At 54.7% G+C, this 25,525-nt stretch overlaps 1 protein-coding gene across 1 annotated transcript in view; it reads left to right on the top strand.

Moving 5' to 3' along the window:
- Window positions 1-25,525, top strand: part of slc2a6 (solute carrier family 2 member 6) — a 49,493-nt gene that overhangs the window by 12,030 nt on the left and 11,938 nt on the right. The window contains 4 exon segments of the mRNA XM_072488917.1: window positions 2,464-2,670; window positions 10,599-10,698; window positions 13,891-14,102; window positions 19,188-19,340. Of these exon segments, the coding sequence (XP_072345018.1) occupies window positions 2,464-2,670; window positions 10,599-10,698; window positions 13,891-14,102; window positions 19,188-19,340 (672 nt within the window).

Raw genomic sequence — 25,525 nt, 5'->3', positions numbered from 1 at the left:
GGGAGTGTTTGATGGGGACAGGGTAACGGGATCTTTACTATGTACTGTCAATGCTAATATAACACTGACACCCTCTTATTGAGCAGAAAAAAATAAGCATCAGAATGACCTTGTGCGCACCAACTCTTTGAAAGATTTGTCTATTTTTAGTGAAATCCCCACCCACTGTTTCACAACAGCCCCTTGACATGTTTCCGTTCACAAGTTTATTTCGACAGTCAGACTGCGAGCCATCTCATTGGCTATCAGACTGTGAGCTATCCCTTGGTTGTCTGACTATGTGCCATCTCATTGGCTGTCTGACTGTGAGCTATTCCATTGGCTCTTTGACTGTGAGCTATCCCCTTGGCTGTCTGACTGTGAGCTATCCCCTTGGCTATCTGACTGTGATCTATCCCATTGGCTGTCTGACTGTGAGCTACCCCATTGGCTGTCTGACTGTGAGCTATCCCCTTGGCTGTCTGACTGTGAGCTATCCCCTTGGCTGTCTGACTGTGAGCTATCCCCTTGGCTGTCTGACTGTGAGCTATCCCATTGGCTGTCTGACTGTGAGCTATCCCCTTGGCTGTCTGACTGTGAGCTATCCCCTTGGCTGTCTGACTGTGAGCTATCCCATTGGCTGTCTGACTGTGAGCTATCCCATTGGCTGTCTGACTGTGAGCTATCCCCTTGGCTGTCTGACTGTGAGCTATCCCATTGGCTGTCTGACTGTGAGCTATCCCATTGGCTGTCTGACTGTGAGCTATCCCATTGGCTGTCTGACTGTGAGCTATCCCCTTGGCTGTCTGACTGTGAGCTATCCCATTGGCTGTCTGACTGTGAGCTATTTAATTGACTGTCTGACTGTGAGCTATTCCCTTGGCTGTCTGACTGTGTGCCATCTCTAGGGCCTGGTTTAGCACAGGGCTAAATCGCTGGCCTTTAAAGCAGACCAAACAGGCCAGCAGCACGGTTCAATTCCCGTACCAGCCTCCCCGAACAGGCGCCGAAATGTGGCGACTAGGGGCTTTTCACAGTAACTTCATTGAAGCCTACTTGTGACAATAAGCGATTTTCATTTCATTTTTTCATTTCATTGGCTGTCTGACTGTGAACTATCCCATTAGCTATCTGACTGTGAGCTATTCCATTGGCTGTCTGACTATGAACTATCCCATTGGCTGTCTGACTGTGAGCTATTCCATTGGCTGTTTGACTGTGAGCTATCCCCTTGGCTGTCTGACTGTGAACTATCCCATTGGCTGTCTGACTGTGAGCTATCCCATTGGCTGTCTGACTATGAACTATCCCATTGGCTGTCTGACTGTGAGCTATTCCATTGGCTGTCTGACTGTGAACTATCCCATTGGGTGTCTGACTGTGAGCTATCCCCTTAGGTGTCTGACTGTGAACTATACCATTGGGTGTCTGACTGTGAACTATCCCATTGGCTGTCTGACTGTGAGCTATTCCATTGGCTGTCTGACTGTGAACTATCCCATTGGGTGTCTGACTGTGAGCTATCCCCTTGGGTGTCTGACTGTGAACTATCCCATTGGGTGTCTGACTGTGAACTATCCCATTGGCTGTCTGACTGTGAGCTATTCCATTGGCTGTTTGACTGTGAGCTATCCCCTTGGCTGTCTGACTGTGAACTATCCCATTGGGTGTCTGACTGTGAGCTATTCCATTGGCTGTCTGACTGTGAACTATCCCATTGGCTGTCTGACTGTGAACTAACCCATTGGCTGTCTGACTGTGAGCTATTCCATTGGCTGTTTGACTGTGAGCTATCCCCTTGGCTGTCTGACTGTGAACTATCCCATTGGGTGTCTGACTGTGAACTATCCCATTGGCTGCCTGACTGTGAACTATCCCATTGGCTGCCTGACTGTGAACTATCCCATTGGCTGCCTGACTGTGAACTATCCCATTGGCTGCCTGACTGTGAACTATCCCATTGGCTGCCTGACTGTGAACTATCCCATTGGCTGCCTGACTGTGAACTATCCCATTGGCTGCCTGACTGTGAACTATCCCATTGGCTGTCTGACTGTGAACTATCCCATTGGCTGCCTGACTGTGAACTATCCCATTGGCTGCCTGACTGTGAACTATCCCATTGGCTGCCTGACTGTGAACTATCCCATTGGCTGCCTGACTGTGAACTATCCCATTGGCTGTCTGACTGTGAGCTATTGCATTGGCTGTCTGACTGTGAACTATCCCATTGGCTGTCTGACTGTGAGCTATCCCCTTGGCTGTCTGACTGTGAACTATCCCATTGGGTGTCTGACTGTGAACTATCCCATTGGCTGTCTGACTGTGAGCTATCCCATTGGCTGTCTGACTGTGAGCTATTGCATTGGCTGTCTGACTGTGAGCTATCCCATTGGCTGTCTGACTGTGAGCTATCCCATTGGCTGTCTGACTGTGAGCTATCCCCTTGGCTGTCTGACTGTGTGCCATCTGATTGTTTTTCAGTCTATCTTCACCCTGGGAGTGGGTTTGGGCGGCCTGAGCACCATGCTCCTGAATGACTTGCTAGGCCGGAAACTGACCATCATGGTGTCCGGTGTGCCGTCCGTTTTTGGATTTGCCATCATGGGAAGTGCCCAGTACGTGTGGATGTTGGACGTTGGCCGAGCCTTGACTGGGATCGCTGCAGGAATGGTGTCTGCTGCCATTCCGGTAAGATGTGATATCGGCAAGGCTGAAAGCGAGACTATGCATTCTGGCAGGGGAGGGGTTGGATTTTTCTCAGCTCCTATGGAAATTCACCCCTTGCTGAGAACAAGAAGCTGTGATGTAGAGATGCCGGCGTTGGACTGGGGTGAGCGCAGTAAGAAGTTTTACAACACCAGGTTAAAGTCCAACAGGTTTGTTTTGAATCACTAGCTTTCGGAGCGCTGCTCCTTCCTCAGGTGAATGAAGAGGTAGGTTCCAGAATCATACATATAGACAAAGTCAAAAATGCCAGACAATACATTGAATGGGAGTCTTTGCAGGTGATTAAGTCTTTACCAGTAAATTAAGTTTGGACCTGTAAAGACTTAATTACCTGCAAAGACTCCCATTCAATGTATTGTCTGGCATTTTTGACTTTGTCTATATGAATGATTCCGGAACCTACCTCTTGATTCACCTGAGGAAGGAGCAGCGCTCCGAAAGCTAGTGACATCGAAACAAACCTGTTGGACTTTAACCTGGTGTTGTAAAACTTCTTACTGAGAATAAGAAGCCACGACGTTAGTATCACAGAGAAACAAGACTGAGGCTGAAAACAGAGAGGGTCAGTACTGAGGGAGTGCCGCACTGTCAGAGGGTCAGTACTGAGGGAGTGCTGCACTGTCAGAGGGTCAGTACTGAGGGCGTGCCGCACTGTCAGAGGGTCAGTACTGAGGGAGTGCCGCAGTGTCAGAGGGTCAGTACTGAGGGAGTGCCGCACTGTCAGAGGGTCAGTACTCAGGGAGTGCCGCACTGTCAGAGGGTCAGTACTGAGGGAGTGCCGCACTGTCAGAGGGTCAGTACTGAGGGCGTGCCGCACTGTCAGAGGGTCAGTACTGAGGGAGTGCCGCAGTGTCAGAGGGTCAGTACTGAGGGAGTGCCGCACTGTCAGAGGGTCAGTACTGAGGGAGTGCCGCACTGTCAGAGGGTCAGTACTGAGGGCGTGCCGCACTGTCAGAGGGTCAGTACTGAGGGAGTGCCGCAGTGTCAGAGGGTCAGTACTGAGGGAGTGCTGCACTGTCAGAGGGTCAGTACTGAGGGAGTGCCGCAGTGTCAGAGGGTCAGTACTGAGGGAGTGCTGCACTGTCAGAGGGTCAGTACAGAGGGAGTGACGAACTGTCAGAGGGTCAGTACTGAGGGAGTGCCGCACTGTCAGAGGGTCAGTACTGAGGGAGTGCCGCACTGTCAGAGGGTCAGTACTGAGGGAGTGCTGCACTGTCAGAGGGTCAGTACTGAGGGAGTGCCGCACTGTCAGAGGGTCAGTATTGAGGGAGTGCCGCACTGTCAGAGGGTCAGTACTGAGGGAGTGCTGCACTGTCAGAGGGTCAGTACTGAGGGAGTGCTGCACTGTCAGAGGGTCAGTACTGAGGGAGTGACGAACTGTCAGAGGGTCAGTACTGAGGGAGTGCCGCACTGTCAGAGGGTCAGTACTGAGGGAGTGCCGCACTGTCAGAGGGTCAGTACTGAGGGAGTGCAGCACTGTCAGAGGGTCAGGACTGAGGGAGTGCCGCACTGTCAGAGGGTCAGTACTGAGGGAGTGCCGCACTGTCAGAGGGTCAGTACTGAGGGAGTGCCTCACTGTCAAAGGGTCAGTACTGAGGGAGTGCTGCACTGTCAAAGGGTCAGGACTGAGGGAGTGCCGCACTGTCAGAGGGTCAGTACAGAGGGAGCGCCGCACTGTCAGAGGGTCAGTACTGAGGGAGTGCCGCACTGTCAGAGGGTCAGTACTGAGGGAGTGTCGCACTGTCAGAGGGTCAGTACTGAGGGAGTGCTGCACTGTCAGAGGGTCAGTACTGAGGGAGTGCTGCACTGTCAGAGGGTCAGTACTGAGGGAGTGCTGCACTGTCAGAGGGTCAGTACTGAGGGAGTGCTGCACTGTCAGAGGGTCAGTACTGAGGGAGTGCTGCAGAGGGTCAGTACTGAGGGAGTGCCGCACTGTCAGAGGGTCAGTACTGAGGGAGTGCTGCACTGTCAGAGGGTCAGTACTGAGGAAGTGCTGCACTGTCAGAGGGTCAGTATTGAGGGAGTGCCGCACTGTCAGAGGGTCAGTACTGAGGGAGTGCTGCACTGTCAGAGGGTCAGTACTGAGGGAGTGCCGCACTGTCAGAGGGTCAGTACTGAGGGCGTGCCGCACTGTCAGAGGGTCAGTACTGAGGGAGTGCCGCAGTGTCAGAGGCTCAGTACTGAGGGAGTGCCGCACTGTCAGAAGGTCAGTACTGAGGGCGTGCCGCACTGTCAGAGGGTCAGTACTGAGGGAGTGCTGCAGTGTCAGAGGGCAGTACTGAGGGAGTGCTGCACTGTCAGAGGGTCAGTACTGAGGGAAAGCCGCAGTGTCAGAGGGTCAGTACTGAGGGAGTGCTGCACTGTCAGAGGGTCAGTACAGAGGGAGTGACGAACTGTCAGAGGGTCAGTACTGAGGGAGTGCCGCACTGTCAGAGGGTCAGTACTGAGGGAGTGCCGCACTGTCAGAGGGTCAGTACTGAGGGAGTGCTGCCCTGTCAGAGGGTCAGTACTGAGGGAGTGCCGCACTGTCAGAGGGTCAGTACTGAGGGAGTGCTGCACTGTCAGAGGGTCAGTACTGAGGGGGTGCTGCACTGTCAGAGGGTCAGTACTGAGGGAGTGCCGCACTGTCAGAGTGTCAGTACTGAGGGAGTGCTGCACTGTCAGAGGGTCAGTACTGAGGGAGTGCCGCAGTTTCAGAGGATCAGTACTGAGGGAGTGCTGCACTGTCAGAGGGTCAGTACTGAGGGAGTGCCGCACTGTCAGAGGGTCAGTACTGAGGGAGTGCTGCACTGTCAGAGGGTCAGTATTGAGGGAGTGCCGTACTGTCAGAGGGTCAGTACTGAGGGAGTGCTGCACTGTCAGAGGGTCAGTACTGAGGGAGTGACGAACTGTCAGAGGGTCAGTATTGAGGGAGTGCCGCACTGTCAGAGGGTCAGTACTGAGGGAGTGCTGCACTGTCAGAGGGTCAGTACTGAGGGAGTGCTGCACTGTCAGAGGGTCAGTACTGAGGGAGTGACGAACTGTCAGAGGGTCAGTACTGAGGGAGTGCCGCACTGTCAGAGGGTCAGTACTGAGGGAGTGCCGCACTGTCAGAGGGTCAGTACTGAGGGAGTGCAGCACTGTCAGAGGGTCAGGACTGAGGGAGTGCCGCACTGTCAGAGGGTCAGTACTGAGGGAGTGCCGCACTGTCAGAGGGTCAGTACTGAGGGAGTGCCTCACTGTCAGAGGGTCAGTACTGAGGGAGTGCTGCACTGTCAAAGGGTCAGGACTGAGGGAGTGCCGCACTGTCAGAGGGTCAGTACAGAGGGAGCGCCGCACTGTCAGAGGGTCAGTACTGAGGGAGTGCCGCACTGTCAGAGGGTCAGTACTGAGGGAGTGTCGCACTGTCAGAGGGTCAGTACTGAGGGAGTGCTGCACTGTCAGAGGGTCAATACTGAGGGAGTGCCGCACTGTCAGAGGGTCAGTACTGAGGGAGTGCTGCACTGTCAGAGGGTCAGTACTGAGGGAGTGCTGCACTGTCAGAGGGTCAGTACTGAGGGAGTGCTGCAGAGGGTCAGTACTGAGGGAGTGCCGCACTGTCAGAGGGTCAGTACTGAGGGAGTGCTGCACTGTCAGAGGGTCAGTACTGAGGAAGTGCTGCACTGTCAGAGGGTCAGTATTGAGGGAGTGCCGCACTGTCAGAGGGTCAGTACTGAGGGAGTGCTGCACTGTCAGAGGGTCAGTACTGAGGGAGTGCCGCACTGTCAGAGGGTCAGTACTGAGGGCGTGCCGCACTGTCAGAGGGTCAGTACTGAGGGAGTGCCGCAGTGTCAGAGGGTCAGTACTGAGGGAGTGCCGCACTGTCAGAAGGTCAGTACTGAGGGCGTGCCGCACTGTCAGAGGGTCAGTACTGAGGGAGTGCTGCAGTGTCAGAGGGCAGTACTGAGGGAGTGCTGCACTGTCAGAGGGTCAGTACTGAGGGAAAGCCGCAGTGTCAGAGGGTCAGTACTGAGGGAGTGCTGCACTGTCAGAGGGTCAGTACAGAGGGAGTGACGAACTGTCAGAGGGTCAGTACTGAGGGAGTGCCGCACTGTCAGAGGGTCAGTACTGAGGGAGTGCCGCACTGTCAGAGGGTCAGTACTGAGGGAGTGCTGCCCTGTCAGAGGGTCAGTACTGAGGGAGTGCCGCACTGTCAGAGGGTCAGTACTGAGGGAGTGCTGCACTGTCAGAGGGTCAGTACTGAGGGGGTGCTGCACTGTCAGAGGGTCAGTACTGAGGGAGTGCCGCACTGTCAGAGTGTCAGTACTGAGGGAGTGCTGCACTGTCAGAGGGTCAGTACTGAGGGAGTGCCGCAGTTTCAGAGGATCAGTACTGAGGGAGTGCTGCACTGTCAGAGGGTCAGTACTGAGGGAGTGCCGCACTGTCAGAGGGTCAGTACTGAGGGAGTGCTGCACTGTCAGAGGGTCAGTATTGAGGGAGTGCCGTACTGTCAGAGGGTCAGTACTGAGGGAGTGTTGCACTGTCAGAGGGTCAGTACTGAGGGAGTCTGCACTGTCAGAGGGTCAGTACTGAGGGAGTCCCGCACTGTCAGAGGGTCAGTACTGAGGGAGTGCCGCACTGTCGGAGGGTCATTACTGAGGGAGTGCCGCACTGTCAGAGGGCCAGTACTGAGGGAGTGCTGCACTGTCAGAGGGTCAGTACTGAGGGAGTGCTGCACTGTCAGAGGGTCAGTACTGAGGGAGTGCTGCACTGTCAGAGGGTCAGTACTGAGGGAGTGCCGCACTGTCAGAGGGTCAGTACTGAGGGAGTGCTGCACTGTCAGAGGGTCAGTACTGAGGGAGTGCTGCACTGTCAGAGGGTCAGTACTGAGGGAGTGCTGCACTGTCAGAGGGTCAGTACTGAGGGAGTGCCGCACTGTCAGAGGGTCAGTATTGAGGGAGTGCCGCACTGTCAGAGGCTCAGTACTGAGGGAGTGCTGCACTGTCAGAGGGTCAGTACTGAGGGAGTGCCGCACTGTCAGAGGGTCAGTACTGAGGGAGTGCTGCACTGTCAGAGGGTCAGTGCTGAGGGAGTGCAGCACGGTCAGAGGGTCAGTACTGAGGGAGTGCCGCACTGTCAGAGGGTCAGTACTGAGGGAGTGCCGCACTGTCAGAGGGTCAGTACTGAGGGAATGCTGCACTGTCAGAGGGTCAGTACTGAGGGAGTGCCGCACTGTCAGAGGGTCAGTACTGAGGGAGTGCTGCACTGTCAGAGGGTCAGTACTGAGGGAGTGTTGCACTGTCAGAGGGTCAGTATTGAGGGAGTGCCGCACTGTCAGAGGGTCAGTACTGAGGGAGTGCTGCACTGTCAGAGGGTCAGTACTGAGGGAGTGCCGCACTGTTAGAGGGTCAGTACTGAGGGAGTGCCGCACTGTCAGAGGGTCAGTACTGAGGGAGTGCCGCACTGTCAGAGGGTCAGTACTGAGGGAGTGCCGCACTGTCAGAGGGTCAGTGCTGAGGGAGTGCCGCACGGTCAGAGGGTCAATACTGAGGGAGTGCCGCACTGTCAGAGGGTCAGTACAGAGGGAGTGCTGCACTGTCAGAGGGTCAGTACTGGGGGAGTGCTGCACTGTCAGAGGGTCAGTACTGAGGGAGCGCCGCACTGTCAGAGGGTCAGTACTGAGGGAGTGCTGCACTGTCAGAGGGTCAGTACTGAGGGAGTGCCGCACTGTCAGAGGGTCAGTACTGAGGGAGTGCCGCACTGTCAGAGGGTCAGTACTGAGGGAGAGCTGCACTGTCAGAGGGTCAGTACTGAGGGAGAGCTGCACTGTCAGAGGGTCAGTACTGAGGGAGTGCCGCACTGTCAGAGGGTCAGTACTGAGGGAGTGCCGCACTGTCAGAGGGTCAGTACTGAGGGAGAGCTGCACTGTCAGTGGGTCAGTACTGAGGGAAAGCTGCACTGTCAGAGGGTCAGTACTGAGGGAGTGCCGCACGGTCAGAGGGTCAATACTGAGGGAGTGCCGCACTGTCAGAGGGTCAGTACAGAGGGAGTGCTGCACTGTCAGAGGGTCAGTACTGGGGGAGTGCTGCACTGTCAGAGGGTCTGTACTGAGGGAGTGCCGCACTGTCAGAGGGTCAGTACAGAGGGAGTGCCACACTGTCAGAGGGTCAGTACTGAGGGAGAGCTGCACTGTCAGAGGGTCAGTACTGAGGGAGAGCTGCACTGTCAGAGGGTCAGTACTGAGGGAGAGCTGCACTGTCAGAGGGTCAGTACTGAGGGAGTGCCGCACTGTCAGAGGGTCAGTACTGAGGGAGTGCCGCACTGTCAGAGGGTCAGTACAGAGGGAGTGCTGCACTGTCAGAGGGTCAGTACTGGGGGAGTGCTGCACTGTCAGAGGGTCTGTACTGAGGGAGTGCCGCACTGTCAGAGGGTCAGTACAGAGGGAGTGCCACACTGTCAGAGGGTCAGTACTGAGGGAGAGCTGCACTGTCAGAGGGTCAGTACTGAGGGAGAGCTGCACTGTCAGAGGGTCAGTACTGAGGGAGAGCTGCACTGTCAGAGGGTCAGTACTGAGGGAGTGCCGCACTGTCAGAGGGTCAGTACTGAGGGAGAGCTGCACTGTCAGAGGGTCAGTACTGAGGGAGTGCCGCACTGTCAGAGGGTCAGTACAGAGGGAGTGCTGCACTGTCAGAGGGTCAGTACTGGGGGAGAGCTGCACTGTCAGAGGGTCAGTACTGAGGGAGAGCCGCACTGTCAGAGGGTCAGTACTGAGGGAGAGCTGCACTGTCAGAGGGTCAGTACTGAGGGAGTGCCGCACTGTCAGAGGGTCAGTACTGAGGGAGAGCTGCACTGTCAGAGGGTCAGTACTGAGGGAGTGCCGCACTGTCAGAGGGTCAGTACTGAGGGAGAGCCGCACTGTCAGAGGGTCAGTACTGAGGGAGTGCCGCACTGTCAGAGGGTCAGTACTGAGTGAGTGCTGCACTGTCAGAGGGTCAGTACTGAGGGAGAGCTGCACTGTCAGAGGGTCAGTACTGAGGGAGTGCCGCACTGTCAGAGGGTCAGTACTGAGGGAGAGCTGCGCCTTCCTCCTGCTGCACTGAGAGTGTCAGGTTGGATTTTGTGTTGTACTGTCTAGAGTGTGAACTCTAACCCCGGGTTTTCCGTCTCACGGACGAGTGTGTTTTCCACTGAGCCAAATGGGACACGCAACATTCGAAGTGTTGGTATACGACGGGGCAGCAGATATCCGTGATTTCAATCTGATATCTCAGCCCAGATCTCCGTGAGCTGCGGAGCGGAGGACCTGTGCTGCCGTGGTCGGTGCGGCCGTCCCACCAATTCTCGGCCCGGGATGGGCCGAGCGGCCGTCGTGAAAAAGCCGAGTCCGGCCGGCACCGTCCACACCCGCTCTCAGCCGGCGGGAACCCGGCGTGGAAGGGTCGGGGGTGGGGGTGGGGGGGGGGGGGGGGGGGGGGGTCGGGGGGCAGCTTGGGGGGGGGGGCCCGACCCCGGGGGGGAGCCCATGATGTGGCCTGGCCCACGATCGGGACTCACTGATTGGCTGGCCGGCCTCTCTTGCTGGGGGCCTGCTTTCCTACGCACCGGCCCCTGCAGTCCTGCGCATGCGCGCGTTGGTGCCGGCGCGGGTACCAGTTCGTGCCGGGAGCGGCGATAACCGCTCCAGTGCCGCGCTGGCCCCCTATAGGGACCAGAATTAGTCCTGGGGTCGGCACGTTTACACCGTCGTAAAACGCGATGGTGTTTACGATGGCGTGGACGCTCTGCTGCGGGATTAGACAATCCCGCCCGTGATGTCCATCACTTTGGCTGGGTCAGGGTTCGCTATCAGTTTGCCCTCATCTCAGTGCACGCTCTCACCTCTCACCTCTCAGTGTCCAACCAATTGTAACGTGTTCCATTTCTCTGTCGAGGTTTATATTTCAGAGATATCAGTGGCCAAACTGAGAGGAAGATTGGGAGTTGGACCCCAGATCATGCTTGTTTGTGGAACACTGCTGCTCTATGCTTTGGGTGAGGAATTCTGTCAAATGGGAATGAATGGGAAGTGGTTTGATCTATTGGGATTGTGTACAGTGGGAGTGAATGGGAAGAGTTTGATCCATTGGGATTGTGTACAATGGGAGTGAATGGGAAGAGTTTGATCCATTGGGATTGTGAACAATGGGAGTGAATGGGAAGAGGTTTGATCCATTAGGATTGCGTACAATGGGAGTGAATGGGAAGGGGTTTGATCCATTGGGATTGTGAACAATGGGAGTGAATGGGAAGAGTTTGATCCATTGGGATTATGTACAATGGGAGTGAATGGGAAGTGGTTTGATCCACTGGGATTGTGTACAATGGGAGTGAACGGGAAGGGGTTTGAACCATTGGGATTGTGAACAATGGGAGTGAATGGGAAGGGGTTTGGTTCATTGGGATTGTGAACAATGGGACTGAATGGGAAGGGGTTTGAACCATTGGGATTGTGTACAATGGGAGTGAATGGGAAGGGGTTTGATCCATTGGGATTGTGTACAATGGAAGTGAATGGGAAGGGGTTTGATCCATTGGGATTGTGTACAATGGGAGTGAATGGGAAGGGGTTTGGTTCATTGGGATTGTGAACAATGGGACTGAATGGGAAGGGGATTGATCCATTGGGATTGTGTACAATGGGAGTGAATGGGAAGGGGATTGATCCATTGGGATTGTGTACAATGGAAGTGAATGGGAAGGGGTTTGATCCATTGGGATTGTGTACAATGGGAGTGAATGGGAAGGGGTTTGGTTCATTGGGATTGTGAACAATGGGACTGAATGGGAAGGGGTTTGAACCATTGGGATTGTGTACAATGGGAGTGAATGGGAAGGGGATTGATCCATTGGGATTGTGTACAATGGGAGTGAATGGGAAGGGGTTTGAACCATTAGGATTGCGTACAATGGGAGTGAATGGGAAGGGGTTTGAACCATTAGGATTGTGTACAATGGGAGTGAATGGGAAGGGGTTTGATCCATTGGGATTGTGTACAATGGGAGTGAACGGGAAGGGGTTTGATCCATTGGGATTGTGAACAATGGGAGTGAATGGGAAGGGGTTTGATCCATTGGGATTGTGTACAATGGGAGTGAATGGGAAGGGGTTTGATCCATTGGGATTGTGTACAATGGGAGTGAATGGGAAGGGGTTTGATCCATTGGGATTGTGTACAATGGGAGTGAATAGGAAGGGGTTTGATCCATTGGGATTGTGTACAATGGGAATGAATGGGAAGGGGTTTGATCCATTGGGATTGTGTACAATGGGAATGAATGGGAAGGGGTTTGATCCATTGGGATTGTGTACAATGGGAGTGAATGGGAAGGGGTGTGATCCATTGGGATTGTGTACAATGGGAGTGAATGGGAAGGGGTTTGATCCATTGGGATTGTGAACAATGGGAGTGAATGGGAAGGGGTTTGATCCACTGGGATTGTGTACAATGGGAGTGAATGGGAAGGGGTTTAATCCATTGGGATTGTGTACAATGGGAGTGAATGGGAAGGGGTTTGATCCACTGGGATTGTGTACAATGGGAGTGAATGGGAAGGTGTTTGATCCATTGGGATTGTGTACAATGGGAGTGAATGGGAAGGGGTATGATCCATTGGGATTGTGAACAATGGGAGTGATTGGGAAGGGGTTTGATCCATTGGGATTGTGAACAATGGGAGTAAATGGGAAGGGGTATGATCCATTGGGATTGTGAACAATGGGAGTGATTGGGAAGGGGTTTGATCCACTGGGATTGTGTACAATGGGAGTGAATGGGAAGGGGTTTGATCCATTGGGATTGTGTACAATGGGAGTGAATGGGAAGGGGTTTGATCCATTGGGATTGTGTACAATGGGAGTGAATGGGAAGGGGTTTGATCCATTGGGATTGTGAACAATGGGAGTGATTGGGAAGGGGTTTGATCCATTGGGATTGTGTAGAATGAGAGTGAATGGGAAGGGGTTTGATCCATTGGGATTGTGAACAATGGGAGTGATTGGGAACGGGTTTGATCCATTGGGATTGTGAACAATGGGAGTGAATGGGAAACCCCAACAATTGTAGAACCCCTCACTCGTCCCCCTTAGAGCAAATTTCACTTTTTCCAGGGCCAAAAACTCCCATCAGGTGCCCCCGCCACACTGAGGCACAAGGTGGAGAGACTGACCTCCACCCCAACAAGACCCGCCTGTGAGGTGCAGGTACTATCGGGAAGGTCGGGAAAGCCTTCCTCGCAAAGTCCCACATCTCCACATACCTGAAACTTTTGCCCCGCTCCAGCCCAAACTTCTTGCCCAACTCGTCCAGACTCGCAAATCACCCTCCATGAAACAGATCATTTATCCCCCTCTCTTCCCATCCCCTCGCATCCATCCTCCTCGGTTCAAACCCACGGTTCCCCCTAATCGGCATTCCCCACCCCCCCCCCCCCGACCCCGCTCCCAACCTAAGGTGCTGCCGAAGCTGCCTCCAGATCTTCACCACCACCGGAATCATCGAGTACCTCCCTGGGGCCATCGGGAGCGGCGTTGTTGCCAGCGCCAACAACCCCCACCCCCTATATGAAGCCCCCACCTCCCTATTCCATCCCTGAATCTTCTCTGCATTTGCAGCCCAATATTAATACATCAAATTTAGGAGGCCTCATACTCCCCCCCCTCCGCCCCCCCCCGCCCCACCCCCCCCTCCCCCCCAACCTGCCGTCCCCCGCCGCAGTATCACCTTCCCAATCCTAGCCGCCTTCCCTGCCCAAACAAACGAGCAGACCAGCCTGTCCCACCCCCCCTGCAAAAAAGCCTTGGGCAAAATCCTAGCAGACACTGAGACAGAAACAAGAATCGCGGCAAAACAATCATCTTTCCTGCCTGTTGTACCCGGCCAGTCAACGACAGAGGGAGATTGTCCCACCTCAGCCTGTCCACCGTCACCCTCCCACCAAGCCAGTGAACGAGTGGCGAAGATTCTTGCTCAGTCCTGTGATGGGACGATCGGCGTCTCCGCCAGCGTTGTCCAGGCTCGAAACTGCAGCGTTGAGTCGGTCAGTGGAATTTAACTCCATGGTGGACTAAATGCAAAGGGTTTGAGTTATAATCTGATTGTAAAATGAATTGAGTTGGCGTGGATTTGCTGTGAAAGGCTTGTGGATTGAGGGTAAAGTTGATGTGGGATCTCGGTTCTCTCTCAGGCCTGGTCCTATCTTGGCGCTGACTGGCAGTGGTTGGGGCCTTTATACCAGCTGTGATGATCATTATCCTGTGCTTCATGCCGGAATCTCCTCGTTATTTAATCTCCAAACACCGCACGGAAGAAGCCATGCACTCACTGGCTTGGCTTCGTGGAACTGAGGCCAATTATCAACTCGAGTACCAAGAGATCGAGGACTCACTTTGCAAAAACGTAAGTGCCATTCACCTGATATTGTTTGGCAGCTCCACGGGCCTCATCTCCCCTCATGGACTTAAAGTGCTGACTCTCGCTTGGGTGATGGTAACCCTGGAGAAATGTCGCTCTGGCGCAATCCAGGTTTGACCCTGACACAGTGAGGGCTGCCAGAGGTTTGACAAAGGGGTGCATCGGAGCCATGGATGAACTTCTCTCATACCCAGCACGGGGTCACTGACTTGTAATGAGGAGGTGACTGGATTTAACTCACAGAGCACCATTCCCACCTCTGCACTGTCAGAGGGTCAGTACTGAGGGAGTGTCGCACTGTCAGAGGGTCAGTACTGAGGGAGTGTCGCACTGTCAGAGGGTCAGTACTGAGGGACTGCCGCACTGTCAGTGGGTCAGTACTGAGGGAGTGCCGCACTGTCAGAGGGTCAGTACTGAGGGAGTGCCGCACTGTCAGAGGGTCAGTACTGAGGGAGTTCCGCACTGTCAGTGGGTCAGTACTGAGGGAGTGCCGCACTGTCAGAGGGTCAGTACTGAGGGAGCGCCGCACTGTCAGAGGGTCAGTAATGAGGGAGTGCCGCACTGTCAGAGGGTCAGTACTGAGGGAGTGCCGCACTGTCAGAGGGTCAGTACTGAGGGAGTGCCGCACTGTCAGAGCGTCAGTACTGAGGGAGTGCCGCACTGTCAGAGGGTCAGTACTGAGGGAGTGCCGCACTGTCAGAGCGTCAGTACTGAGGGAGTGCTGCACTGTCAGGGGGTCAGTACTGAGGGAGTGCCGCACTGTCAGAGGGTCAGTACTGAGGGAGTGTCGCACTGTCAGAGGGTCAGTACTGAGGGAGTGTCGCACTGTCAGAGGGTCAGTACTGAGGGAGTGTCGCACTGTCAGAGGGTCAGTACTGAGGGAGCACTGCACAGTCAGAGGGTCAGTACTGAGGGAGTGCCGCACTGTCAGAGGGTCAGTACTGAGGGAGTGCCGCACTGTCAGAGGGTCAGTACTGAGGGCGTGCCGCACTGTCAGAGGGTCAGTACTGAGGGAGCACTGCACAGTCAGAGGGTCAGTACTGAGGGAGTGCCGCACTGTCAGAGGGTCAGTACTGGGGGAGCACTGCACAGTCAGAGGGTCAGTACTGAGGGAGTGCCGCACTGTCAGAGGGTCAGGACTGAGGGGGTGCTGCACTGTCAGAGGGTCAGTACTGAGGGAGTGCTGCACTGTCAGAGGGTCAGTGCTGAGGGAGTGCTGCACTGTCAGAGGGTCAGTACTGAGGGAGTGCTGCACTGTCAGAGGGTCAGTACTGAGTGGGAGCTCTACTGTCAGAGGGTCAGTACTGAGGGAGCTCCGCACTGTCAGAGGGTCAGTACTGAGGGAGTGCTGCACTGTCAGAGGGTCAGTACTGAGGGAGTGCTGCACTGTCAGAGGGTCAGTACTGAGGGAGTGCCGCACTGTCAGAGGGTCAGTACTGAGGGAGTGCCGCACTGTCAGAGGGTCAGTACTGAGGGAGTGCCGCACTATCAGAGGGTCAGTACTGAGGGAGCACTGCACAGTCAGAGGGTCAGTACTGAGGGAGTGCCGCACTGTCAGAGGGTCAGTACTGAGGGAGTGCTGCCCTGTCAGAGGGTCGGTACTGAGGGAGTGCTGCACTGTCAGAGGGTCAGTACTGAGGGAGTGCCGCACTGTCAGAGGGTCAGTACTGAGGGCGTGCCGCACTGTCAGAGGGTCAGTACTGAGGGAGCACTGCACAGTCAGAGGGTCAGTACTGAGGGAGTGCCGCACTGTCAGAGGGTCAGTACTGAGGGAGTGCTGCACAGTCAGAGGGTCAGTACTGAGGGAGCACTGCACAGTCAGAGGGTCAGTACTGAGGGAGTGCCGCACTGTCAGAGGGTCAGTACTGAGGGAGTGCTGCACTGTCAGAGGGTCAGTACTGAGGGAGTGCTGCACTGTCAGAGGGTCGGTACTGAGGGAGTGCTGCACTGTCAGAGGGTCAGTGCTGTGGGAGTGCTGCACTGTCAGAGGGTCAGTGCTGAGGGAGCACTGCACAGTCAGGGGGTCAGTACTGAGGGAGTGCCGCACTGTCAGAGGGTCAGTACTGAGGGGGTGCAGCCCTGTCAGAGGATCAGTACTGAGGGAGTGCTGCCCTGTCAGAGGGTCGGTACTGAGGGAGTGCTGCACTGCCAGAGGGTCAGTACCGAGGGAATGCTGCACTGTCAGAGGGTCAGTACTGAGGGAGCGCCGCACTGTCAGATGGTCAGGACTGAGAGAGTGCCGCACTGTCAGAGGGTCAGTACTAAGGGAGTGCTTCACTGTCAGAGGGTCAGTGCTGAGGGAGTGCTGCACTGTCAGAGGGTCAGTGCTGAGGGAGTGCTGCACTGTCAGAGGGTCAGTGCTGAGGGAGTGCTGCACTGTCAGAGGGTCAGTACTGAGGGAGCTCCGCACTGTCAGAGGGTCAGTACTGAGTGAGTGCTGCACTGTCAGAGGGTCAGTACTGAGGGAGTGCTGCACTGTCAGAGGGTCAATACTGAGGGAGAGCTGCACTGTCAGAGGGTCAGTACTGAGGGAGCTCCGCACTGTCAGAGGGTCAGTACTGAGTGAGTGCTGCACTGTCAGAGGGTCAGTACTGAGGGAGTGCTGCACTGTCAGAGGGTCAGTACTGAGGGAGTGCCGTACTGTCAGAGGGTCAGTACTGAGGGAGTGCCGCACTGTCAGAGGGTCAGTACTGAGGGAGTGCCGCACTGTCAGAGGGTCAGTACTGAGGGAGCACTGCACAGTCAGAGGGTCAGTACTGAGGGAGTGCCGCACTGTCAGAGGGTCAGTATTGAGGGGGTGCTGCCCTGTCAGAGGGTCAGTACTGAGGGAGTGCTGCACTGTCAGAGGGTCAGTACTGAGGGAGTGCCGCACTGTCAGAGAGTTAGTATTGAGGGAGTGCCGCACTGTCAGAGGGTCAGTACTGAGGGAGTGCTGCACTGTCAGAGGGTCAGTACTGAGGGAGTGCCGCACTGTCAGAGGGTCAGTACTGAGGGAGTGCCGCACTGTCAGAGGGTCAGTACTGAGGGAGTGCTGCACTGTCAGCGGGTCAGTACTGAGGGAGCACTGCATAGTCAGAGGGTCAGTACTGAGGGAGTGCCGCACTGTCAGAGGGTCAGTACTGAGGGAGTGCCGCACTGTCAGAGGGTCAGTACTGAGGGAGTGCTGCACTGTCAGAGGGTCAGTGCTGAGGGAGTGCTGCACTGTCAGAGGGTCAGTGCTGAGGGAGTGCTGCACTGTCAGAGGGTCAGTGCTGAGGGAGTGCTGCACTGTCAGAGGGTCAGTACTGAAGGAGAGCTGCACTGTCAGAGGTTCAGTACTGAGGCAGCTCCGCACTGTCAGAGGGTCAGTACTGAGGGAGTGCTGCACTGTCAGAGGGTCAGTACTGAGGGAGCACTGCACAGTCAGAGGGTCAGTACTGAGGGAGAGCCGCACTGTCAGAGGGTCAGTACTGAGGGAGTGCTGCACTGTCAGAGGGTCAGTGCTGAGGGAGCACTGCACAGTCAGAGGGTCAGTACTGAGGGAGTGCCGCACTGTCAGTGGGTCAGTACTGAGGGGGTGCTGCCCTGTCAGAGGATCAGTTCTGAGGGAGTGCTGCACTGTCAGAGGGTCAGTACTGAGGGAGTGCTGCACTGTCAGAGGGTCAGTACTGAGGGAGTGCCGCACTGTCAGAGGGTCAGTGCTGAGGGTGTGCTGCACTGTCAGAGGGTCAGTACTGAGGGAGTGCCGCACTGTCAGAGGGTCAGTACTGAGGGAGTGCCGCACTGTCAGAGGGTCAGTACTGAGGGAGTGCTGCACTGTCAGAGGGTCAGTACTGAGGGAGTGCCGCACTGTCAGAGGTCAGTACTGAGGGAGTGCTGCACTGTCAGAGGGTCAGTACTGAGGGAGTGCCGCACTGTCAGAGGGTCAGTAGTGAGGGAGTGCCGCACTGTCAGAGGGTCAGTACTGAGGGAGTGCTGCACTGTCAGAGGGTCAGTACTGAGGGAGTGCTGCACTGTCAGAGGGTCAGTACTGAGGGAGTGCCGCACTGTCAGAGGGTCAGTCCTGAGGGGGTGCTGCCCTGTCAGAGGATCAGTACTGAGGGAGTGCTGCACTGACAGAAGGTCAGTACTGAGGGAGTGCTGCACTGTCAGAGGGTCAGTGCTGAGGGAGTGCCGCACTGTCAGAGGGTCAGTACTGAGGGAGTGCTGCACTGTCAGAGGGTCAGTACTGAGGGAGTGCCGCACTGTCAGAGGGTCAGTACTGAGGGAGTGCTACACTGTCAGAGGGTCAGTACTGAGGGAGTGCCGCACTGTCAGAGGGTCAGTACTGAGGGAGTGCTGCACTGTCAGAGGGTCAGTGCTGAGGGAGTGCCGCACTGTCAGAGGGTCAGTACTGAGGGAGTGCCGCACTGTCAGAGGGTCAGTACTGAGGGAGTGCCGCACTGTCAGAGGGTCAGTACTGAGGGAGTGCCGCACTGTCAGAGGGTCAGTACTGAGGGAGTGCCGCACTGTCAGAAGTTAATCTTTCTCATTCTTCTAAACTCCAATGATTACAGGCCCAACTTACTCAACATCACCTCATAAGAAAAGCCCTCCATTCCCAGGATCAACTGTGATCCTTCTGTGCACTGCCTCCAATGCCAGTGGGTCTTTACTTGGATAAAGGCACCAAGTCTTGTATAGTTTAAGCTGGACTTTTTATCCTCCATTACCCCTGGAATAAAACCACATTCCATTTGCCCCACTTTCCTGCTGAACTTGCATGCTAAACCCCTCTGTGCTGCAGCTTTCTGAAATCTCTCTCCATTTAAATAATATTCAGCTCCTTTATTCTTCCTACCAAAGTGCATAACCTCACATTTTCTTACACATATTTCATGTGCCAAGATTTTGCCCACTCACCTAACCTATCTCTCTGTAGACTCTCTGTGACATCCCCACCACTTGCCTTCTCCACCTATTTAGTGTCATCTGCAAATTTGGCAATAGTGCATTCACTTCCCTCGTCCAACTCGTTAATACAGAAATGCAGCTTTCTCGGTGCATTCAGCTGTGGTGCAATGTGAGATTGTGGCTCTGTCTCTATTTCAGGTCAAGCGGGTCTCTTGTTCTGACCTACGGCAGAATTCCATCTACAAGCCCATCCTGATCTCTGTGTTTATGAGAGTGTTTCAGCAGCTGAGCGGAATCACAGTCGTCCTGGTCAACATGCAAATTATCTTTGACAGCACATCCGTCATACTGGTACGTTGCAGCATCGTTCTCCAAACAGGCATTCGCTCTCCTGATGGTGGTGTCTCTGGCAGAGCCGACATTTATTAGGGTGGCACGGTTGTACAGTGGTTAGCACTGTTGCTTCACAGCGCCAGGGTCCCAGGTTCGATTCCCGGCTTGGGTCACTGTCTGTGCGGACTCTGCACGTTCTCTCCGTGTCTGCGTGGGTTCCCTCCGGGTGCTCCAGCTTCCTCCCACACGTCCCGAAAGATGTGCTGTTGGTGAATTGGACATTCTGAATTCTCCCTCCATGTACCCGAACAGGCGCCGGAATGTGGCAACTAGGGGCTTTTCACAGTAACTTCATCGCAGTGTTAATGTAAGCCTACTTGTAACAATAAAGATTATTACATTCCCCACCTGTAGCTGCCCTGAATAAGTGGTGTCAGGATCCATCTTGAACCGGCAAGGCCTTCCAGATGAGATTGATCCCTCTGCCCCTCAGGTGGGTGTGAAAGGCCCAGACTGGGTATGGACGACAGGTCCATCCCTCAAGTACATTGATGACTCGGTTGAATCTTTACGACAATCCAACAGCTTTTTGGTCACTATTACTGGGATCACTGAGTTCAAATTCCCAAAGTGCCCGAGGTGGGATCGAACCCATGTTCCCTGGATATATAGCCCAAGCCTCCTGGTGCCATTACACGATCACACTCAAAACGGCTCAGATATTACACTATCATTTTGAAAGGATCAACTTATATTGACCACCTGGGAGAAAATGTTAGGTCCAAACAGCCCGATAGCCATTAAATGGCATTGAGACATGGAGCTATCGCTCGTGTGGCCTGAGCAGGAATGTCCGAACTTTCATCCCTGCCCTCTGACATGTCAGCACATTTGAGCTGGGGTGGGAGCAGCAGAAATCATTAACCCCTCCCTGGGTTAAAGAGAGAGGGGAAGTCTGTATTATCTCACATCTCTCCCTCTCTCTGTCCTCCCTCTCTGTCTCTCTCACTGTCCTCTCACTCTCTCTCCGTTCTCTCTCTCTCTCTCCATCCTCTCTCTCCCTATCCTCCCTCTCTCTCTCCCTGTCCTCCCTCTCTCTCTGTCTTCTCTCTCTCTCTGTCCTCTCTCTCTCTCTCTGTCCTCTCTCTCTTTCCCCATCCTCTCTCTCTCTCCGTCCTCTCTCTCCCTGTCCTCTCTCTCTCTCCCCGTCCTCTCTCTCTCTCCCTGTCCTCTCTCTCTCCCTGTCCTCCCTCTCTCTCTGTCTTCTCTCTCTCTCTGTCCTCTCTCTCGCTCTCCCTGTCCTCTCTCTCTTTCCCCATCCTCTCTCTCCCTGTCCTCTCTCTCTCTCTCCCTGTCCTCTCTCTCTCTCCCCGTCCTCTCTCTCCCTTGTGGTGTTGGGTGTTCTAACACACAGAAGAGCCAACACAGTTGCATATGGTACAACACTTGTTTATTTAAACTCACTATTTACAACTTGGTCTTTGCACTCTGCACGTGGGGGGCTCCCTGCTTGTGGTGTTTCAACAGCTCTTTCATGCTTCCTTCTCCCCAGACCTACTGACCTCCAGGTGTCGTGCTCGTGCTTTTTATGTGGTTGGTGTTCTTGTCTGTGATTGGTTGTGGTGTTGTGTACTCTGATTTGCCTGTTAGTGTGTCCATCATGATGTGTGTGTTTGAATATCATGACATCCCCCCTTTTTACAAAGATATGTGCCTACGTGGTAATAAATATGATCGTGACGTGAGTGCATCTAAGAGTGTGTGTGTGTCGTGTGCAGCATGTGTCTATGACGGAACTATGTACATGGGGCGATGTCGAGTGCGTCACATGAATCCAGTTGTACCATAACATAACAGAAATGCGAACGAGAGAAGAAGAAAAAAAATTTTGAACAGTTGTCCAGTCAGACGACATCTGGAACGATAAACAACAACAGGTTATCATGTAAAATTGTCCAACTTATTAAACATATGAACTGTATTATAAGTCCATTCTAATGGGTTTGCGACGAATTCGGGTTGACCGCCTTAAGGGTGGATCAAGAACCACCGGCTGCTGTGCAGGCATGGCCATGGGTGGCGATGGAAAGGGCGTGATGTGCGGCAGCTCCACAAAGTCATCCTCGGAAGCCTGTTGAGGATCTGGCGTGTTGTGTGGCTGTGAACGTGGAAGTCGGCGAAGGGCGCGCCGATTGCGGCGACGCACGGAACCATCCGGCATGCGAACCAGGAACGAGCGGGGAGCCACTTGTCGGAGGACTTCGGCCGGTGCTGACCAGCCACCATACGGTTGATGGACGCGTACTTTGTCTCCGGAGGACAGGGGGGGCAGGTCCGTCGCTCGTGTGTCGTACCGACCTTTCTGGCGATCACGCTGCAGTTGCATGTCCCGAAGAACCGCCTCATGGTCTGTTGTCGGTGCCAGGACGGAAGGTACCGTCGTCCTGAGGGAGCGACCCATTAGTAGCTGCGCTGGCGAGAGGCCCGTGGATAACGGGGCCGATCGATAGGCCAGCAAGGCAAGGTTAAAGTCCGATCCGGCATCAGCCGCCTTGCACAGGAGCCGCTTTGCGATGTGGACACCCTTTTCAGCCTTCCCGTTCGATTGTGGATGCAGAGGGCTGGATGTCACATGAGTGAAACCATATGCTGCGGCAAAGGACGACCATTCACGGCTGGCAAAACAAGGTCCATTGTCTGACATGACAGTCCTTGGAATGCCATGGCGAGCAAACGTTTCCTTGCAGGCCCCAATGACTGCGGACGACGTCAGATCATGGAGAGGCATGACTTCCGGGTAGTTTGAGAAGTAGTCTATAATAACAATGTAATCTCTGCCGAGCGCGTGAAATAGGTCAACACCCACCTTCGCCCAGGGGGACGTCACCATCTCGTGTGGTAGAAGTGTTTCCGGAGGTTGCGCCGGCTGAAACCTCTGACAGGTTGTGCAGTTGAGCACCATGTTGGCTATGTCTTCATTAATACCCGGCCAATATACCGCCGCCCGGGCCCTTCGTCTGCATTTTTCGACACCCAAGTGGCCTTCGTGTAGTTGACGAAGAATCATCTGGCGCACACTGTGTGGAATGACGATCCTATGCGATTTCATAAGGACCCCGTCTATATTGGTGAGATCATCTCGCACATTGTAAAACTGGGGGCACTGCCCTTTTAGCCACCCTTCCGTCATGTGGCGCATCACTCGCTGCAGCAGAGGGTCAGTCGCCGTCTCTGCGCGTATGTGGGCCAGACAAGGATCATCAGCTGGCATATTTGCTGCTGTCAGAGTCACGTGTGCCTCAATTTGACGCACGAACCCCTCCGCATCTGGTGGTGTGCTCACTGCTCGGGAAAGAGTGTCCGCCACTATGAGTTCCTTCCCCGGAGTGTAGATCAGTTCAAAATCGTACCTCCTGAGTTTGAGTAAGATGCGCTGGAGGCGAGGAGTCATGTCGTTCAGGTCTTTGTTAATGATGTTGACCAGGGGGCGGTGGTCAGTTTCGACCGTGAATCGTGGCAGGCCATACACATAGTCGTGGAACTTGTCCAGTCCAGTTAACAAGCCCAGGCATTCTTTTTCGATTTGCGCGTAGCGCTGTTCGGTAGGGGTCATGGCTCGTGAGGCATACGCAACCGGGGCCCATGATGACGTGCTGTCTTTTTGCAGGAGTACCGCTCCAATACCAGATTGGCTGGCGTCTGTTGAGATCTTTGTAGGGCGAGTCGCGTCAAAGAAGGCCAGCACTGGTGCCGTGACCAGTTTGTGCTTGAGCTCCTCCCATTCCTGCTGATGCGACTGGTGCCAGTTGAATTCCGTCGATTTTTTTACGAGATGGCGCATGTTTGTTGTATGAGAAGCCAGGTTGGGAATGAACTTCCCAAGGAAGTTGACCATGCCCAGGAATCTTAAGACAGCCTTCTTGTCAGCCGGTCGTGGCATGGCTGTGATGGCGCTAACCTTGTCTGCATCGGGACGGACCCCGGACCTTGAGATGTGGTCCCCGAGGAATTTCAGCTCCGTCTGGCCGAAAGCACACTTCGCACGGTTGAGACGCAGGCCATTTTGCCGTATGCGGGTGAAGACACGTCGAAGACGATGCATGTGTTCCTGCGGAGTGGTGGACCAAATGATGATATCGTCCACATATACACGTACCCCTTCGATGCCTTCCATCATCTGCTCCATAATGCGGTGGAATACTTCAGATGCCGAAATGATGCCGAATGGCATCCGGTTGTAGCAGAATCTGCCAAAAGGGGTGTTGAATGTGCATAGTCTTCGGCTGGCCGGGTCCAGTTGGATCTGCCAGAATCCTTTGGACGCATCCAATTTAGTGAATATGTTGGCTCGCGCCATCTCGCTGGTGAGGTCTTCTCGTTTTGGGATGGGATAGTGTTCCCGCATGATGTTGTTGTTCAGATCTTTTGGATCTATACATATACGGAGCTCGCCAGAGGGCTTCTTTACACAGACCATGGAGCTGACCCATGGCGTGGGCTCCGTGACCTTGGATAGGACCCCTTGGTCCTGAAGAATCTGCAGTTGTGCCTTGAGGCGGTCTTTGAGAGGCGCAGGAACCCTGCGAGGTGCGTGAACGACAGGGATGGCGTCCGGTCTGAGTCGAATCTTGTACGTGTGTGGCAATGTCCCCATGCCTTCAAAAACCTCCTGGTTGTGAGCGAGGAGGGAATGGAGATTCGCGTGGAACTCAGCATCCGGGAAGTCGGATATCTCATCTGGAGAGAGAGACATGATGCGCTGTACCAGGTGAAGGACCTTACACGCTTGTGCGCCCAGTAACGAGTCCTTTGATGAGCCCACAACTTCGAAGGGGAGTGTGGCCGTGTACCCCTTGTGAGTCACCTGTAGCTGGCAAGATCCTACGGACGGGATAACGTTCCCGTTATAGTCAACCATCTTAAGCCGGGATGGTGTGATGAGTGGTTTGACCTTCATGGCCTGGACTGCAGAGTAAGCAATCAGGTTGGCGGATGCGCCGGTGTCCAGACGGAAGGCGACGCGCGATCGGTTGACCGTCAGGGTGGCACACCACTCATCGTCTGGATTGATGGCATTGACCTTGTTGACATCAATGACGGCAACTCTGAAGTCATCCTGGTCATCTGCATCACTTAACTGGAAGTCTTGATGCGTGGGCTGGACGGTCCTGACTCGTGTGCGAGGTTGTCGAGGATGCGCCGGATCCATGGGTTGAGCCGCACGACAGCGGGCTGCGTAGTGGCCTATCATGGCACATCTGTTGCACTGTTGGTATTTTGCAGGACATTGCCCTTTTAAGTGTAGACCTCCACACTTGCTGCACGTCATGACGTCACGGCGTTCGTTGCGCCACTGCGCATGCGCAGTGCGATCTTGCGGTGGGCGCGCCTGCGCAGTGCGTCCCTCGTTGTGGCCGTTATTCTTGGCGCGCACCTGCGCGGGAGACCGCGAAAAGCGCGGGAAGCGGCCGCTGTCGTCCGGGCCGTGGGGCGGGAAGAAATCGACGGCCTGGATGCGTTCAACGTCGTGGGCGGCCTGGCTTGCCGATTCGACGGCTGGGGACCCCCTCCGTGCCAACTCGGACGCCTGGAATCGGGCAAAACGGCAGGTCGCATTTTCATGGAGGACACAGGCTTCCACAGCAGACGCTAAGGTGAGGCTCTTTATTTTAAGAAGCTGCTGGCGTAGGCCACTGGAGGCAACGCCAAAAACAATCTGGTCCCTGATCATGGACTCTGTGGTGGTGCCGTAACCGCAGGACTGCGCTAGAATCCGGAGGTGCGTCAAAAAGGGTTGAAAAAGCTCCTCCTTACCTTGCAGGCGTTGCTGAAAGATGTATCTTTCGAAAGTTTCGTTTACTTCAGTTTGAAAGTGCTGGTCCATTTTGAGGATGACCGTGTCATATTTGGCCTGGTTTTCGCCTTCCTCGAACACCAGTGAATTAAAGACATCATTTGGGTGGGGGCCTGCGTAGAAGAGGAGCATTGCAATCTTCGAATCATCCGAGACATTCTGTTTTTCGGTGGCACGGATGTACAGGTCAAATCGCTGCCTGTAGAGCTTCCAGTTGGTGCCTAGGTTCCCCGTGACTTGCATCGGCTGCGGTTTGCCGGTGTGGTCCATGTCCAGAATGGCAGGTTGGTAGGCAGGTATCGATCCACTCCTGTACCATGTGGTGTTGGGTGTTCTAACACACAGAAGA

Source organism: Scyliorhinus torazame, chromosome 22 (assembly GCF_047496885.1).
Source record: "Scyliorhinus torazame isolate Kashiwa2021f chromosome 22, sScyTor2.1, whole genome shotgun sequence".
Taxonomy (NCBI): Eukaryota; Metazoa; Chordata; class Chondrichthyes; order Carcharhiniformes; family Scyliorhinidae; genus Scyliorhinus; species Scyliorhinus torazame.
The sequence above is the reverse complement of the archived record's forward strand: the minus strand, read 5'-3'. Positions and strand labels throughout refer to the sequence as shown.